Below are 16,763 nucleotides of genomic sequence, written 5' to 3' on the forward strand. Positions count from 1 at the left end.
CAGAGGATGAATTTCACTGTGATTGAAGTGTGCATGTGACGAATAATAAAGGTTTCTTCTTCTTTCTTCTGATTGGAATAGCTTTTGGTATGGAGTGCAGAAATACTGAATGAGATTTTTCCATGAATATTCTCTCCAAAGAGGAGAATTTGTTGTTTTCCAGTGTTATTTGAAAATTTCCTTCCAGTTCTCCTGTGAGATTGTGATGTTGCCTTCAGTTTCCCATCTTGATTTTACATTAGATATATTTTCTTTAAGAGATGGAAGACTTGTGAGAAGAGGTATTTTCTGAGAGTAGTGCTTTTAGGCTACGTTCACACTGCAGGCTGAAGTGACTCAAATCCGATCTTTTCGCCCATGTGTGACCTGTATCCGATCTTTTATTGACAATATGAACGACACAGATCCGATTTTTTTCAAATCCGACCCAGACCGTTTGGATATGTGGTCCTAATTCCGATTCCTATCTGCTCTTTTCATATGCGACTTCAGTCTGAACCGCCAGGTCACATTCATCTGACTTGCACGTCATCAACAAGCCACAAACGTCACTATTCTGCGCTGAAGTAGGCGGCGGGTCTCTCAAAAAAAGTTACAACAACATGGCGCATAATCACGGGCGCAGATAGAGGGGGGGGACTCGTCCCACCCAGATTTAAATTCACCTCGTTCGGTCCCCCCCCCCCCCCCCCCCCCCCACTTATAGGGAGGAAAAAACGTCTATGCTGTCTTTCTTTGCATAAGGCAAACCTCACGGAAAAATCAAAAGACTAATTACCATTCGGTTTATTGAGGTGCACGGCAGTGTATACATAGTTGCAACAACTCGCATAAAACAAAACAAAGACTGATATTCGGTTGGTTGAGCTGCGCAGACTGCACAGGTTGCGAGCTCGAGCTTGGTTGCTATGGTAACCCACAAGAAGTTTGACAGGCATGTTGGGGTTGGTTTGCTGGCAGCTTTGTCCCCCCCCCCAGTTCAAAAAACGTATCTGCGCCCCTGCGCATGACATCAATGCGAGGGACGCTTCGGGCTGTGAAGGTTCTGAATCTTCTCAATGGAAGGACGCAGAGGTTAGGGAGCTGATTTCCATTTGGGGGGATACAGCTATTCAAGCTAGATTGGATGAGTCATACCGCAACCGGGCGGTTTTACTTCCGTAAACACTGGCCATGCTCACTGCGTGTGACGTCATCGTATCCTGCAATGCGCATGCGGAACACTTTTAGGTCGCTTTTTGTTCATACTGAGGATCACATACAAGTCGCATATATTTGTTAATGTGAACGACCTCACAAAAAAATCGGAATTGAGCATTAAGCCTTGCAGTGTGAACGTAGCGTTAGAGATAGTCAGCGTGCCCTGTCTGTCTGTAGCAGTTTTCTGTTGCGTTCTCTTTTAGTAACAAGTTCTAATTTCACGAATATTCTCTGTGTGTGTGTCTCTCTCTCTCTCTGTCTCTTTGTGCGTCTGTGTGTGTAACAAGCCCTTAGTGTCGGGCATGAATCTTTTGGGCTGACAGCAAATCTATTTGTTTCATGATTCATTGGTTTTTAATTAATAACGGTTCACTTCAGTACATGATCATGATGATTCACTTCACTATATGAAAGAGTGATTTAATTGAACAAGCTTCTTAAAATAATATTACAATGAAGTAAACATATTCCTCTAAGTATTATCAGGGATATTTATTCATCACTGCTGTTATTCTGTCTTGTTGCAGATAATGCTTGACTGTTTCTTGCAGTGCAAATGTTGCTTTAATTTCTGTGCAGGGAAGCCGACTGCCTGCTTTTTCTCTCAAAAAAAAAAAAGTTACAATTTGTGTCACTCCCCAATAATCATTCAGTCCAGCATGTGCTTTTCCAGTGCCAGTTCCTGTCGTATGTACAAGATGAGGAACACATTTTATTCTCTTTGGATTTATACTATGGGTGATTGTTTTTAACAAGGTGCCACCACAAAACGTTAGTTATCACGTGTGTATCTGAAGCATCTTATTGAGTCATTTGTTTATGCAACTTTTTATTTATTTATGAATGAAGAACTTGGTATCTTTTTTTTTTTTTTTAGAAATGCTCTTGCCATGAAATGGTCTCAGTTGCTGACATGGAATAAAAAAAAAAAAGCCCCAAAACTGAGGAATGGAGAAAGTAAAATCAGAAGTCAGGCCAAACGTATTGATGCTTCTAGCACGCAGTTTTTGAATGGAAAGCCAATTCTTTTGTTTCTCACCGAAGACACTGGAGTTTGAGATCAAAAGATGAATGATACGATCGATCAGAGTTTAATTTCTTGCTATTTGCGTGTAGATCTGTTAAATTTAAATGTGACCCCTTTAGTGGCAGACCACCCAATTTTTAGGTGAGCAAAAGTATTGAAACGGAGAGTCTTATCATAAATATCAGTTAATATTTGGTTTCATATGCCTTGCTTGCAATAATGGCATCTTTTATGATGCTTTTCCAGGCTTGTTTTCCACAACTTCTTTTAGTTGTTTGTTCTGGGGAGTTTCTCTCCTGTCTCCTCTTTAGGAGGTGAATGCATGCTCAAATCTTCACACTTTGGCCTATCACTTTTGTTAGAGGTTAATCATGATCTTCGTGTTTTTTTTTTTGTTTTTTTAAACCTACAATTACAGTCTTCACAGCAGAAATCCAGGGCACAACCTAAGATTAGATATTCAGAGCTATTAGTTGTTTAAACATTCAGTATAACAGGGCACACGTCAGTCACATGTTCATGTGGTACGGTGGTTAATGGGTAGCACAGCAAGAAGTTTCTGTGTTCAAGCCCAGTGGCCAGCAGGGACCTGTCTGTGTGGAGTTTGCATGTTCTCCCCGTGTCTGTATGGGTTTCCTCCGGGTGCTCCAGTTTCCCCCACAGTCCAAAGACATGCGTTTAGGTTAACTGGCTACACTATATTGCCTGTAGGTGCGAGTGTGTGTGAAGGCTTGTTTCCCAAGCCCAGAAATGGGAAGGTTGTGACAGGAAGGTGATCCAGCGTAAAACTGTGATCCAGTTAATTACCCTGTCCACACTAGGGATTTTGTACCGATACGAAACTACTTTCGTACCGCAACACCTGTCCACACTAGCAACTATCCCGGTACTGTAGCGGTATAACTGTATCAGTACAAAACCCACAAATGTATGGGTTTCATACCGGTACAGTATCGGTACTGTAGCGCTTCGCGTAGTATGGACGGATGAAGCAGCTCTGTATCGATACAAATATCATGCACAAAGTCACACACCTCAATCCATGTCTTCGCTGAATAAAATAGTGAAGAACGGAGATTCGTTTGTTTCTTTCTCAACTGCCTCGCGCGTTTTATACGATTCGACTGAATAAATGACCACCAGAAATACAGACTGTACATTGACAACAGAAAGCACACACACGTTGTTTCATCCGCCATATTCTCGGAAGGAAGTTACTTGGTAACCACGGAAACATTTCGCGTACGCGCATTTCAACTAACCGTGAAAGAAAACCGCAAACATTTCTCACTAGTGTGGACAGATGCACTAAACTGTACCGGTATACTTTGTATCAATACAGTTATACCACTTTCGTACCGGTAGAAGTGTAAACACAGCAAATATGACATGTGGACCCTATTGACCCACATGAACCCTGACCTGGCAACGTTGCTGGATAAGGGAGATGATGACATGTCAGTCACATGTTCCAATAATTCTGATCGCTTGAAAGTGAGCGGGTGGGTGGGTTCAAACAAAAGGTGCCTCACTTGAAGTGTTTATTTATTTATTTTTTAAAACAAAGCTGAAATTCTGATCTGCTGTCTCATATTCATCTTTTGATCTCAAACCCAAATGTCTTCAGTGCATAGCAGAAAGAAAACACTCTGCTTTACTGTTCCAGTACTTCCAGAAAGGACTCCATGTCTGTTACATTGCTTTATTCTTGAACCATTCCATCCTGAAGGAGCTTCTCACTTTTTTGACGGTTTTCACATTTTTCCGTGTCCACTTTTTAATAACTTGTGTTGAGGAATGAATTTCGTGTTTGCCAGTCAGTGTAATCTAAAAAAAATCCACTACATGGAGCAGACCATTTTAATGCAACCTGGACACTGTCGTCAGTATGTATATCAGCTAGAGTTGCAAAATTCCGGGAATTTTCAAAGGTGGAAACTTTCCATGGGAATTTTTGGGAATTAACGGGAATTTTCGGGAAAAGACTGGGAATTTTGAAAGTAGACATCAATTAAGTAAGTAGAAAAAAATATTTTAGCATAATCTTGGTTAAAAGAGGCAGATTTATGGGAATAAAGTTGTGCATAGCACGCTGTTACTCACTCACATGGACAAAACATGTTATTTTCTCAGGAGCCATTGAAGCCACACCCCTTACATGCACTTTGCATCCCTCTATCACATGCACAATGGAGCACTTGCATGTGACGTCACAGCCGATCCAGATTGTGACAGACGCCATCTTGTCGGTCAAACGCCATATTCCGCCTTCTGCTTTTACTTCTACCTTTTCTTCTGGAAAACCCTACTATATACAATTCTACTACAACGGCTGCGGCTACAAGCTCTCCCTACCTGTGCACGTTTTTTGTTTTTTGTGTGTATTTTTGCGTGTTGTTCGTCTGTACCGGACTTCAATATCCACTACAACCATATGGACTTACTGGACACTGGTTTCCAGCAGAAAATGACGGTTTGTAGCGATTTCCATCGCATGCACAACATTCCGGACGAGAAAAAAAAAAAAACATTCCGGATGAGATAGCGAGACCAGCGGGGTCTCCGTGGATTGTTATCGGAAGCAAAGCGAAGGAGGCAGCGCCGGGAGCGGAAGCAAAAGCGAGGCTGCAGAGCCGGCCTGTTGACTAAGCTCAGAAAACAGCCACCCAAATCTCCACTGCCAAGCCTCTACCTCTCCAACGCCAGATCCATGTAAACAACACGGACGATTTGGAATTACCTTATTCTATTCTATAATCGGCTGGTCAGTGCTATACTCAATACTTAAGTGACTTACCCATCCAATGAGGATTCTTGTTTACAAGATGCCACATCTGAGTCGCTGACAAATCCTGAATTTCTGTAAAGATAACTGTCCAGAGATTTATAAGCACGCAGTGCTTCACCACTGAACAGCGAGGGGAAAGTTAATGAGGTAATTATACACGTCTGGGTATTCTGCTGGCAGTTCAAAATCCGGTCGTGAAAACTCCGTCCGGTAAGCCATAAGGGTCACAAATCTGTAGATTGTTTATTTTAGACATGTATCTAGTTATCTGTTCATTAGAAAAATGAGCCGTGTAGTCCGTCGGTTGAAATTGATCCATTCTGTACACGAGTGCAGCAGTATTCAGCGGTGTTTTTGACCGACAAGATGGCGGTTGTGTACTTTGCGGTCACGTGACTGCAAGATCTCTATAACTTCTAGAATTCTGAAGAGCTTGAACTGTTTTAAATACAAACTGCCGAGATCACACATTACAGACAAAGGACTACATGCCATCAAGTAAGTTTTGAGGATGTTTGAGGATGATTTTTTATCTATTATGGTATTTAAGTAAAAATGAAAAGGTATAGTAGAATAAATCTAGTGCTAATTTACTTGTAAATTAGAATTGTCATTTCATTGAAGTAGTTAGCTTGTGATGCTAGTTACAGCAAATTGTGCTAGCTTAATGGGAAACCAGATAAGCTAAATGAAAGCTTCCTATGAACATTTCATGTAAGAAAACTAAATTTCATGCTAGCTTACTGGCAAAAATAACTGTAAATGTAAGATAATTAGAACATTTCATTGAATAAATTCTCATGCTAGCTAGCTACAGCAAAATGTGTTAGTGCTAGTTTAATGGGACATCAGATGTGCTAAAATGTTGTAATCATGTGTTTTAATTGTCTCCATTTTGCAATAATGTCTGCTGATGACAAAATAAAATGTTTATATTTGTTTGTTTATGACTTAATAATTAAATAAATAAATGGTTTATATATATATATATATATATATATATATATATATATATATATATATATATATATATATAATTTTTTTTTATAAAATAATTAAATAGTTCCCCTAAATTACTGTAATTCCAGTGCTTTTTTTTTTTTTTTGAAAATTCCCAAAATTCCCGTACCAAAGTTTCCATGGAAACTTTCCGGAAATTTTCCGCCCCTTTGCAACCCTAATTGCAGCCTTTTCTTTCAGTGTTCTAGCTGAGGAGGATGCATTTTCTCTGAATATTAACTACTTGGAATAGTGTCTTTGGCTCAGATACCATCGTTTTACAAAAACTAAGCCTGGTTAGTCTTGTTTGCAATTACTTGTGACCATTCAGCCGAGATATATAGAACTGTCTTAGGTACCCTATTCTTTTTTTTTTTTTCTCCATACAAACTTTTGTTATGGATTTTTATTTTATGACTTCTACATTATTGAGTCAGTACAAAAACACATTTTAGAGTTCCAGATGTTTGTTTTCCAGCACAAAATTAAATGTTAGGGAAAAAGTTTGTATCTGAGCAGCATATTCCATAAGAGAGCACTTTTCAGATTAAAAAAGAAAGCATAATGAAGGCTGCTGGGTTTTGCTGCAAAATGAAGAAGAGAGTGTGACAGTCAAAGTGTCCAGAAGAACTGCGGCTGGTTCTGTAAGATGCTCAGTAAAACCTACAGCTCATTTCCTTATAGAACTGCACTCACTGTACCTGAGACAACGGATTTTTTTTTCTTTTAATCCGCCGCCGGCCGAAAGGCCCGAAGGGGGGTTATTTTGTGGTGATTTCCATCCGTCCTGGGAAGGGTACTCGCATTCTGAAATCAACTCCTCTCACAATTTTCAGAGGAATTTCACAAAACTTGGCAGGATTCTTTGTTATATGTCGGTAATACGCATATTGTCATTTCGTTCAGTTCAGTCACATTTTACCAGAGTTACAGCCCTCGATTTAACAAAATTATAATTTAACAATTTCATGTGTTTTTCCTTCTGAAATCAACTCCTCTCACAATTTTTTGAGGAATTTCATGAAACTTGGCAAGAGGCATTGTGTTATATCGGTACTACGCATATTGTAATTTTGTTCAATTCGGTCGCATTTTACCAGAGTTGTGGCCCTTTGATTAACAACCTTGTACTTTCAGAATTTCATGACGGTGTGCTTACATTCTGACAGCATCTCCTCTCACAATTTTTGAATGAATTTCTTGAAGCTTGGCAAAAGGCCTTGTTATATGACGGTAATACGCAGATTGCGATTTAATTTCGTTTGCGAAAATTTTCCCAGAGTTTTGACCCTTGATTAAATAACTTGTACTTTGACAATTTCATGAGGGTGTACGTTCTTCTGAAATCAACTCCTCTCACAATTTGTGGAGGAATTTCACCAAACTTGGTAAAAGGCTTTGTTATATGGCAGTTATACACACATTGCAATTTCATTTAATTTGGGCAAATTTTACCAGAGTTATGCCCTTGGTTATTAACACACTTTGGCAATTTCATCAAGGTGTGCTTGCTTTCTGAAATCAACTTCCCTCACAATTTTTATCCCCCGCTGGCTGAAAGGCCCGAAGGGGGATCATGTCGTGGTGATGTCCATCTGTCCATCCCAGTAAGGGTGCTCACCTTCTGAAACCAACTCTTCTCACAGTTTTTGGAGGAATTTCACAAAACTTGACAGGATTCTTTGTTATATGTCAGTAATACGCACATTGCAATTTTGTTCGATTCAGTCACATTTTACCAAAGTTATGGCCTAGTTGCCAGCGGAGGATATTGTGCTCTCAGAGCACTCTTGTTTTTTAAAGCAAAGGGTCGTCTCACATCAGATATTGATTTTGTTTAATTTATTACAGCTTACTGCTGTTTATAGTTTTGGTTTTTTTTAATGTTGAAATGTTTAATTTCATTATTTTTAAGTCTATTTTTGGTTAACAGCATTTCTTTACATGTGTCTAAGACTTTTGCAGAGTACTATACTGTGTATGATTTTTTTTTTTTTTTTTTTCCCCCCCCATGTTTAGGCATGTGTGGTGTTTCTCTCCACTCTGGGTGGGACATGGTTGGAAGCACATTTCTCCAGCCTGCTTTATCTGCTCATGGAGCTGGTGTGTGACCCGCGGGTCGGTCAGAACCTAGCTGAAGCTGTCTTTTGCCGACGCTGTGTCTCCTATATCCTGAGAGCCTCTGTAGGCAGCCTGCTGGGAGAGAGAGCTCAGATAGCGGTGGCCAAGGAGCTGTGCCTGGCCATCAGCAAACAGAAGAAAGAACTCGGTAAGCTGCTGGAAATGCACCATTTTTAGTCATCTTGAATTTTAATGTTTAGAAGTAATCCATCAAGGCAATTGGACTTGGTATCATTTTCAGTATGTAAAAATGCTCCAGCGTTTACATGTGTGTGTGCTCAGACAAGACCGAGTACACAATTGGTAAGGTCAGGAGTTAAGAGGTCTAACATCCATAATGCTTATTTTTAATATAATACTGTTAGAACATAAGAGATAGTAGGAGGAAAAACACTATATGTCAGGGGTGGGCAATTATTTTTTTCCATGGGGCCACATGAGAAACAGAAAATTTTGAGAAGGGCCGGACCAAAAAGCTGAACTAAATTCTGCATAATATTAATTGTATTTCTTTATATAAAGCAGTAAATAACATTGTTTTTACAAGCTGCTAAGACTGGTAAGAGTATGGAAAAAACGAGGTTGCCTTACAAAAAATTTCATTTATTCAATCAAATTTCCCAAAACAATGGTTAACAAAATGTGAACGTTTGTACCTTTTTTTTTTTTTCCTCAGTCACATTCACCCCAAAACACAATAAAGACATCACAATATTGCCTTTCTACTCCAAATATCAAGCAAGATACATCATATTATAATAATGATGCCCACATTTGTAGTCTAATCACCTCATTTGGTGTTTTTCGGATCTGCTCTCCGCAAACTAAACACACAGCTTTATCTCTGACTTCAGTAAATAAATACTTAGCAGTCCATGTTTTGTTGAAAGCCCTGCATTCGGCATCTACCTTTCTTCTTTTTGCGGACATTTTGGGGGCTAAAGTCTTCTTGTGACCTGCTCGCAACAACGTCACACTGTGATTGGCTGGACCGTTTGAAGGATGACGTACAAGTTTGTGGTTGGTCTGGACAAATTACGGAAGTGGTTATCGCGGGATTAGGTTTCGTGGGATTTCATGTCATGTTCATGTCGTGCGCATTGCGTTTTTGTTGAACACAACTTCAAAATAAAAGCAATGCACATTCAGTCCATGCATGAGGTAAAATTAGAAAATACATTTATTTTGTAATTTCTAATTAACCTTACACGAGCCGGTCAGAATGAACCAAAGGGCTGGATGCGGCCCACGGGCCGTAAAATGCCCAGGTCTGCTATATGTTGTGGATAATTGGTGTTTCATTTGTTTAGGTTTCTGAGTAATGTGTGAGTGACCAGCTAACAAAAAATTGGATTGAAAGGGTTAATCTTGATATTTTGATGCTTGATGCAAAGCTCCTCACACTTTTCTTTTTGATAAAGATATTTAATTTTGGACAATTTTGCCCAATAAATAAATGTAAAAAACTAGAATGTTTTTGTCATTTGTTGAATTGTGTGGGTTTTGTAAATTTTTAGTTAGTTAGTTGTAGGACTTGGATGAACATCTGATCACATTTGAGCTCAAATTAATGCAGAAATCCAGAAATTCGTAAAGGTTTCAAAAACTTTCTAGCAGCATTTGATCAGGTAACCAGTAGGTACAGGTTAGTGTGTGTGTGTGTGTGTGTGCATGCGCGCAGGGGGGGACATGGAGACGCAAGTCAGAAGCGCAGCTGGTCAGCACATGCTGGTGTGTATACTACTGGAGCTGGGCAGTGTGTTACAAGACCTGGGGTCCACTGCCGCACCACTGCTGCATGACACCAGCACAGGTCAGTTAGCCACCGCATACAAATGCTCTGCAGGGTCACATGTGGGATAATAGAGCACAGGGAGTGCTTTATTGATTCCTACTGAGGAATTAGGTGTTTGATTAGGAAAGTGATGCTTTTTATACTTCTTCCCATTTTAAATGAGCTACCATCAGAAGACTGTGTGGCCTTTTTTAGTTGAGCAAGATAAATATATTCAGTATATTTGTATTATATGGACACTTGTGTTTTACTGGGAAATACACCACTCGTATTTTTCATACGAGCGCCATCTGGGACATGGAGAACCAAAACCATGGCATAATTCTCGACACAGTCAAGCCATAATGTCTGCACACCCCTTTCACCTTCTCCACGTTTTATGATGTTACAGACTTGATCTACAATAGATTTAGTTTTTTGTCACAAAATTCTACACAAAATAGCCCATAATGACAAAGTGAAAGCAGGTTTTTAGACATTTGTGCTAATTTATTAAAAATCAAAATGTAAAATACATGTACGCAGGTGTGCACACCCTTTGATATGACACCCAAAAGTGAGCTGAGGTGCGTTTTATTTTCACTGATACTGCTTGAGATGTTTCTGCAACTTAATTGGAGTCCACCTGTGGTAAAGTCGATTGCTTGGACATGATTGGGGAGTGCCAACACCTGCCTATATAAGGTTCCACAGTTGACAGTGCATGTCAGAGCAAACTCCAAGCCATGGGGTCAAAGGAATTATCTGCAGACCTCAGAAACAGGATTGTGTCAAGGCATAGATCTGGAGGGTACAGAAAAATTGCTGCAGCTTTACAGGTCCCAGAGAGCACAGTGACCACCATCATTCGTAAATGGAAGAAGTTTCGAACCAGCAAGAATCTTCCTAGGCCTGGCCAAACTGAGTGATTGGGGAAGATGGGCCTTGGCCAGGGAGGTGAGCAGGAACCCGAGGGTCACTCTGACAGAACTCCAGTGTATCCTTGTGGAGATGGGAGAACCTTTCATAAGATCAACCATCCAGGCAGCACTCCACAAATCAAGGTCTTTATGGTAGAGTGGCCAGATGGAAGCCACTCCTTAGTAAAAGGCACATGACAGCCTGATTGGAGTTTGCCAAAAGGCACCTAGAGGACTCTCAAACCATGAGAAACAAGATTCTGTGGTCTGATGAAACCAAAAATTGAACTTTTTGGCCTGAATACCAAGCATCACGTCTGGAGGAAGCCAGGCACCGCTCATCACCTGGCTAATGCCATCCCTACAGTGAAGCATGGTGGTGGCAGCGTCATGATGTGGGGATGTTTTTCAGCAGCGGGAACGGAGCGACTAGTCCTGATGGAGGGAAAGATGAATGCAGCCAAGTACACAGAGATCCTTGAAGAAAACCTGCTCCAGAGCGCTCTGGACCTCAGACTGGGGTGAAGGTTTACCTTCCAACATGACCACGACCTGAAGCACACAGCCAAGAGAACAAAGGAGTGGCTTCGGAGAAAGTCTGTGAATGTCCTTGAGTGGCCCAGCCAGAGCCCAGACCTGAATCCAATCGAACATCTGTGGAAGGAGCTGAAAATGGCTGTGTACTGATGATGCTCCCCATCCAACCTGATGGAGCTTGCAAGGATATGCCAAGAGGAATGGACAAAAATGTCCAGAAACAAGTGTACCAAGCTCGTAGCTTCTTTCCCAAGACGGCTTGAAGCTGTAATCGCTGCCAAAGGTGCATCAACCAAGTATTAGGCTAAGGGTGTGTACAGATATGTAACCCCAAATAACCATTTTTTGTCAGTAAAATAAAATTTGCATATTTTCTAAAAACTTGCTTTCACTTTGTCATTATGGGCTATTTTGTGACAAAAAATGAACTCTGTCTGTTGTCGAATAAGTCTGTAATATAATAAAACGTGGAGAAGGTCAAAGGGGTGTACAGACTTTCCGGCTTGACTGTGTCACTCGTGAGAAAATTGATAACTGTTTTGATAAATTTGGGTACTTTTTGTTTGTGAATGTGTCTATATAATAAAAAGAAACTCACGCCTGGCTTGAAGATATGAAATTTATCTTCTCGTGTTGAAAAACTCGCATTTTTCATATGAATTATGTCGCGGATCTGAGTGACATAATGAAATAATATTGGCTGGCTTTTTTTCATGGTATATCAGATATATTCCATTCAGCGAGCATGATATTGAATTCGTCTTCGAGTCGTTCAGTATCATGCTAGCTGAATGGAATATATCTGATATGCCACAAAAAAATAGCCAGCTAATATTATTATTATTATTATTATTATACATACATTCCTTTCAGGTGTTCAATGCGTCTATCTCTCAACATCTTCCATTTTTCACGAACAAACCTCATGGCTGTGTTTGTTTACAAATTGTCACAGTCGCTCGCTGGCACAGAAGTTTTGCATCTCTGACGTGTCGCTTTTCCAGTTTTTCAATGTCCATTGGTATGTTTTTCTCTTGTAAATATGCGTGAAGAATATCTAATGAGCTTTTGGGAGCCTTTCGGGTATTCAATGCATCTTTCACTTTCCCAGCGAACAAAGAAATGCTTGTGCGCATGCACAGCAGAACATTTTCAAATTGGATATTTGCATCAGCTCCAGTGTGTGACGTCATGTTGTCTTGACAACCATGCAATATCGTAAACCATATTCAACGCATGTTCTCCATTGGGTTGAGTGATGTAATACACGTAGGATCAGCGATATGCTAACAATATTGCATGCTATCAAACCAAATGAATGAAACCTGCTAGAAGGGAATGGAATACATGTTTTTATTCCATGAAAAAGTGTCTGTTATGTATAAGAATTCCTGATATTTCACTCAGATGATGTCACTCCCAGTGTTTTCCTGTTGACTGGACGTGCTTTGTCAAAATGGCAAACCGGGTCTAAATTAAAATTCTTTTTGACTAATTTTTTTTTTTTTGGGTGGATGTGTCCATATAATACAAAGAACATTACACAGTTCACCACTCGAAGATAAATGTCATATCTTTGCACAGCAGTGTAATATCCTCTCTATCCTTCACCATTGCCTTTGATGAATATTGATTTGAAAAATGCATGGCAACAAATATTCCCAAAATGCTATTCTCTCTTAGGGTCTCTCTGGGATCACAGGTTTGCTGTTCTGTAGAGCTTAAGTTCTTTCTTCAAAGTAACATAACCATATTAATGTATGTCACATGAAGCTTCATTTAAAAAAAAAAAAAAAGTGTCTAGATACTGATGTAGCTTTCTGTGTGTTTTTTCTAATTTAAAACAAAAAAATTTTGCAAGTTCCTTAAGAATTAAGTACATGACGAGTTGTACTAGTTCTCCATGTTAATGAGACTGGAGATGGGGGGGAGGAGGAAGAGCCCATTGTTCAGATAAAATCTCTAAATAAATAAATAATAAATCTTCAGTTCAATTCAGATGTGTTTTGTGTAGTGCTTCTAACAATAGACCTTATCTCCAATAAGCTTTACAGAAATCCACATTTTTTAGTCCAAGTATCTTGAAAGGATATTCAGCGAGGGCAAAAAGTGAACACGGTTTCTAGGCTAAGCACAAGACAGTCTTTATGATTATAGACGATAAAGATGAAGATTTAAAGGTAGACTGCCTTTCAGAATTTTCTGTCAGTCACTTGACTTGAATCCAATTGAGCATGCGTTTCACTTGCTAAAGGCAAAAGACCCAAGGACAAACAGGAACTGAAGACATCTGAAATAAAGGCCTGGCAAAGCATCACCAGGGCAGAAACTGAGCATCTGGTGATGTCTGTGGCTTTTAGACTTCAGGCAGTCATAGACTGCAAAGGATTTGCAAACAAGTATTAAAGATGACGATTTAAAGGTAGACTGCCTTTCAAATTTTTCAATTTAGGTCATAAAAAGAATTTTCCCAACACCCAATTATTTTTGTTTAGTGGACCGAAAGCTACTGAATTCGAATCGCAGACTTCCGATTTTATTCATTTTTAAAAAAAATAGAACAATTAATGAATTTAGGGCCACGTGGCTCTAAATTCTCTTTTTTTTCTTCTTTTTTTTCTTGCTTCACCATGATCCAATTCAAAATGCATCATACATCACGTGGTGGGCTTTCCCTGTTCGTGCAAGGCATTGTGGGATACAAATTTGAAACAGGAGAGAAAAATGGAGTGTGCGAATGAAACGTGAAAGACTGACTACAGTAACCAGGGGCTTCAAAGTTTGGGAGAATAGCAGGGTACAAATAATTTACAGCAGGGTGCAAAATGGTAAAATGTCTGCCAGCGGCAGACATAATGCACGCAAAGCGTGCAGGGATAGATAGATGGATGGATGGATGCAAGTACGAATTTTTCATGGGGTGGGATGGTTTGGAACAGGCCATCTAAAATTGGGATAACATTTACCCGGGACAGGTATTTGAGGCGGGTCGTCTAGCTTAAGCTTGATTAGCGTTGTTACGCACGCCAGTGTTTCCCACAGAAATTTTGGAGACTATGGGGGAGGCGCGGGGGTTGTTTAAAATTGAGTGATATGTTAAATATTAAGTTATTACTGAAAAACTATTGATTAAAAAAACAGACACTGAGAAATGGTCCTATAAACAACTTTACCAATATAAAAGATTACCAGGACTACAAAAATGCAGAAAAATAGGCTTTACTTATCCAAATGCACCTGTTGGTTCAAAAGTTAAAGTGCAGAGAACCTCACAGCACAACATGAAGTTACCTTAAAATATAATATAAATGCCTCAGCTTTCATGGAAGAAAAAAAACTATTAATACTAGTACTGTGTGCAGGCAGTCTCTCCTGAAGACTAAATTAAACAATAATTATAAACTAATAAAATAAATGGCCCAGTCTTCATAGAAGAAAAAAAAAATTTGAACAGAATCTCACAGTATGATGCTGAAGCTGCCTAAACAATGGAAAATAAAACACCATTTTGGCAAAAATGTTAGCATCCATTAATTTCTTGTATTAAGTAAAAAAATATGTTGCCAGATACTGCTGACATTTTACAGCCCAAAATATGTTCAAAAGCCGCCAAAATGCACTTAAAACCGCCCAATCTGGCAACACAGGTGGCAGTAATGGCTGCACTCGTGTCGAGGATGTAAACACAATCTGGCAACACAGGCGGCAGTAATGGCTGCACTCGTGTCGAGGATGTAAACACAGTTGACGCGGCAACGGACATACATGACATAGTGGATGTAATTTACGTTCACAACTTTTTTTGCTGTCAGAAATATTTAATATTAAATTTTGTGACTCAACTGACAATAGCCGGCGGCATAACAAGCCATAGCCGGCGATTTGCCGCCGGTGACCGGCTACTTTTGAGACCGCTGCAGTAACGGAAAGCGAGAAGAAAAGACGTTGCGAAGGAACGGAAACGCAGGAGCAAACTAATAAATATCGGCGGTCAGCGAGCACCTCGGTGGGATCAGCTGTTCGTTTAGTGACAATGATGTAACGGTCAGTGCACGGCCAAAGGTAAACCTGTAGATGGCAGTAATGCAACACTGTGGATGCCAGCTGCCGTAAAACCCAAAAGAATAAGGTAAACCTGCACATGCGCACACGGACTTCTTCTGTCTGCTTGACTGCGCGAAGTGAGCGATTTCATGCACATTATTTACCAGGGAATCTCCTCAAATTAAATAACTTCCCAGCCACAGAATGGCTTTTATTTTATTTTTTTTGAGATATTGCTAAAATAAATAAACATATCACAATGACCAAATTTCAGAGGGAGCTAAATTTCACCGATTTTATAAAATCGAAAGGCCGTCTAGCTTTAATTTATGATTACTAATTTGTCTGATTACTTTTGGCCCCTATACCGTCTACTGTAATTCCTGTACCATTCACCAAACTTGGATGTAAATGCAGTCTGATTAAAGCGGAAAGTCTGCTCATATTCATTATTTAATTTCAACTCCAATACATTGTAGATTGCTAAAATATTATCTTGTCAAAAATATTTATCGACCTGGTTGTGTTAGAAAAGCTTGTATTGATGCTCGTGATGTTTGAGCTTCATAAGAACATTGCATAAATATCAGTTGAACAGGAAGTTGATTATTCCTATCCTCTCCTTTGTTCTTTCTCTCTCTTTTTCATTATTTCTGTCTCATTCAGGGATGTTGGACAGTGTGATCTCTGTGCTCCTTCACCCCAGCTTATCTGCACGGCTGGCAGCTGCCTGGTGCCTGCGCTGCATAGCAGTTGCACTGCCCGCTCAACTGGTTGTGTTGCTCGAGCGCTGTTCAGAGAGACTGAATGCACTGAGGTCTTGCCCTGAGGCCGTAGCCGGGTACAGTGCTGCAATCGCTGCCCTGCTGGGCGCCGTACAGCACTGCCCGTTAGGAATACCACACTCTAAAGGCAAGGTGAGGAGAATTCGGAGAAATCGGTCACGACATGTTTTATCACACGGCTGGAACATCCCAGAATAGCAGTTTCAGATAGCAAATTGCTATTTGCAGTGTGAATAGTTAACTTTGTGTATTTAGAAACACATACTGTATGGAGTACTAACATTTTAAACAGCACCATTTCCAGGTTTACTCAACTTGAATCTAACTGCAATTTTATGTTGTTTATGCTTGTTTAAGTGGTTGATGTTGAGGCTGCTGGTAGTCAAAGGGACGGAGAGAGAGGAGTCATTTAAATCAGGGGTGTCAGATGTGGTTGTAACTATATATGGTTGGACTGTACTGAAGTTACAAAATTTTTGAAATCGTTCTTAGTCCTCCAGGGAAAAAAAGTGTGCGTGTATACACGCGCAGTATTGTGGAAAAGTCTTAGACACGTGTAAAGAAATAG

At 39.9% G+C, this 16,763-nt stretch overlaps 1 protein-coding gene across 4 annotated transcripts in view; it reads left to right on the top strand.

Annotated features, from left to right (window-relative positions):
- Positions 1–16,763, top strand: part of heatr5a (HEAT repeat containing 5a) — a 175,946-nt gene that overhangs the window by 33,382 nt on the left and 125,801 nt on the right. For all 4 annotated transcript variants that reach the window (XM_060933915.1, XM_060933916.1, XM_060933913.1 and 1 more), the window contains exons 8-10: positions 8,034–8,283; positions 9,817–9,948; positions 16,077–16,327. In XM_060933915.1, coding sequence (XP_060789898.1) covers positions 8,034–8,283; positions 9,817–9,948; positions 16,077–16,327 — 633 coding nt within the window. The remainder of the gene's footprint in view (positions 1–8,033; positions 8,284–9,816; positions 9,949–16,076; positions 16,328–16,763) is intronic.

This window comes from Neoarius graeffei, chromosome 11, assembly GCF_027579695.1.
Source record: "Neoarius graeffei isolate fNeoGra1 chromosome 11, fNeoGra1.pri, whole genome shotgun sequence".
NCBI lineage: Eukaryota > Metazoa > Chordata > Actinopteri > Siluriformes > Ariidae > Neoarius > Neoarius graeffei.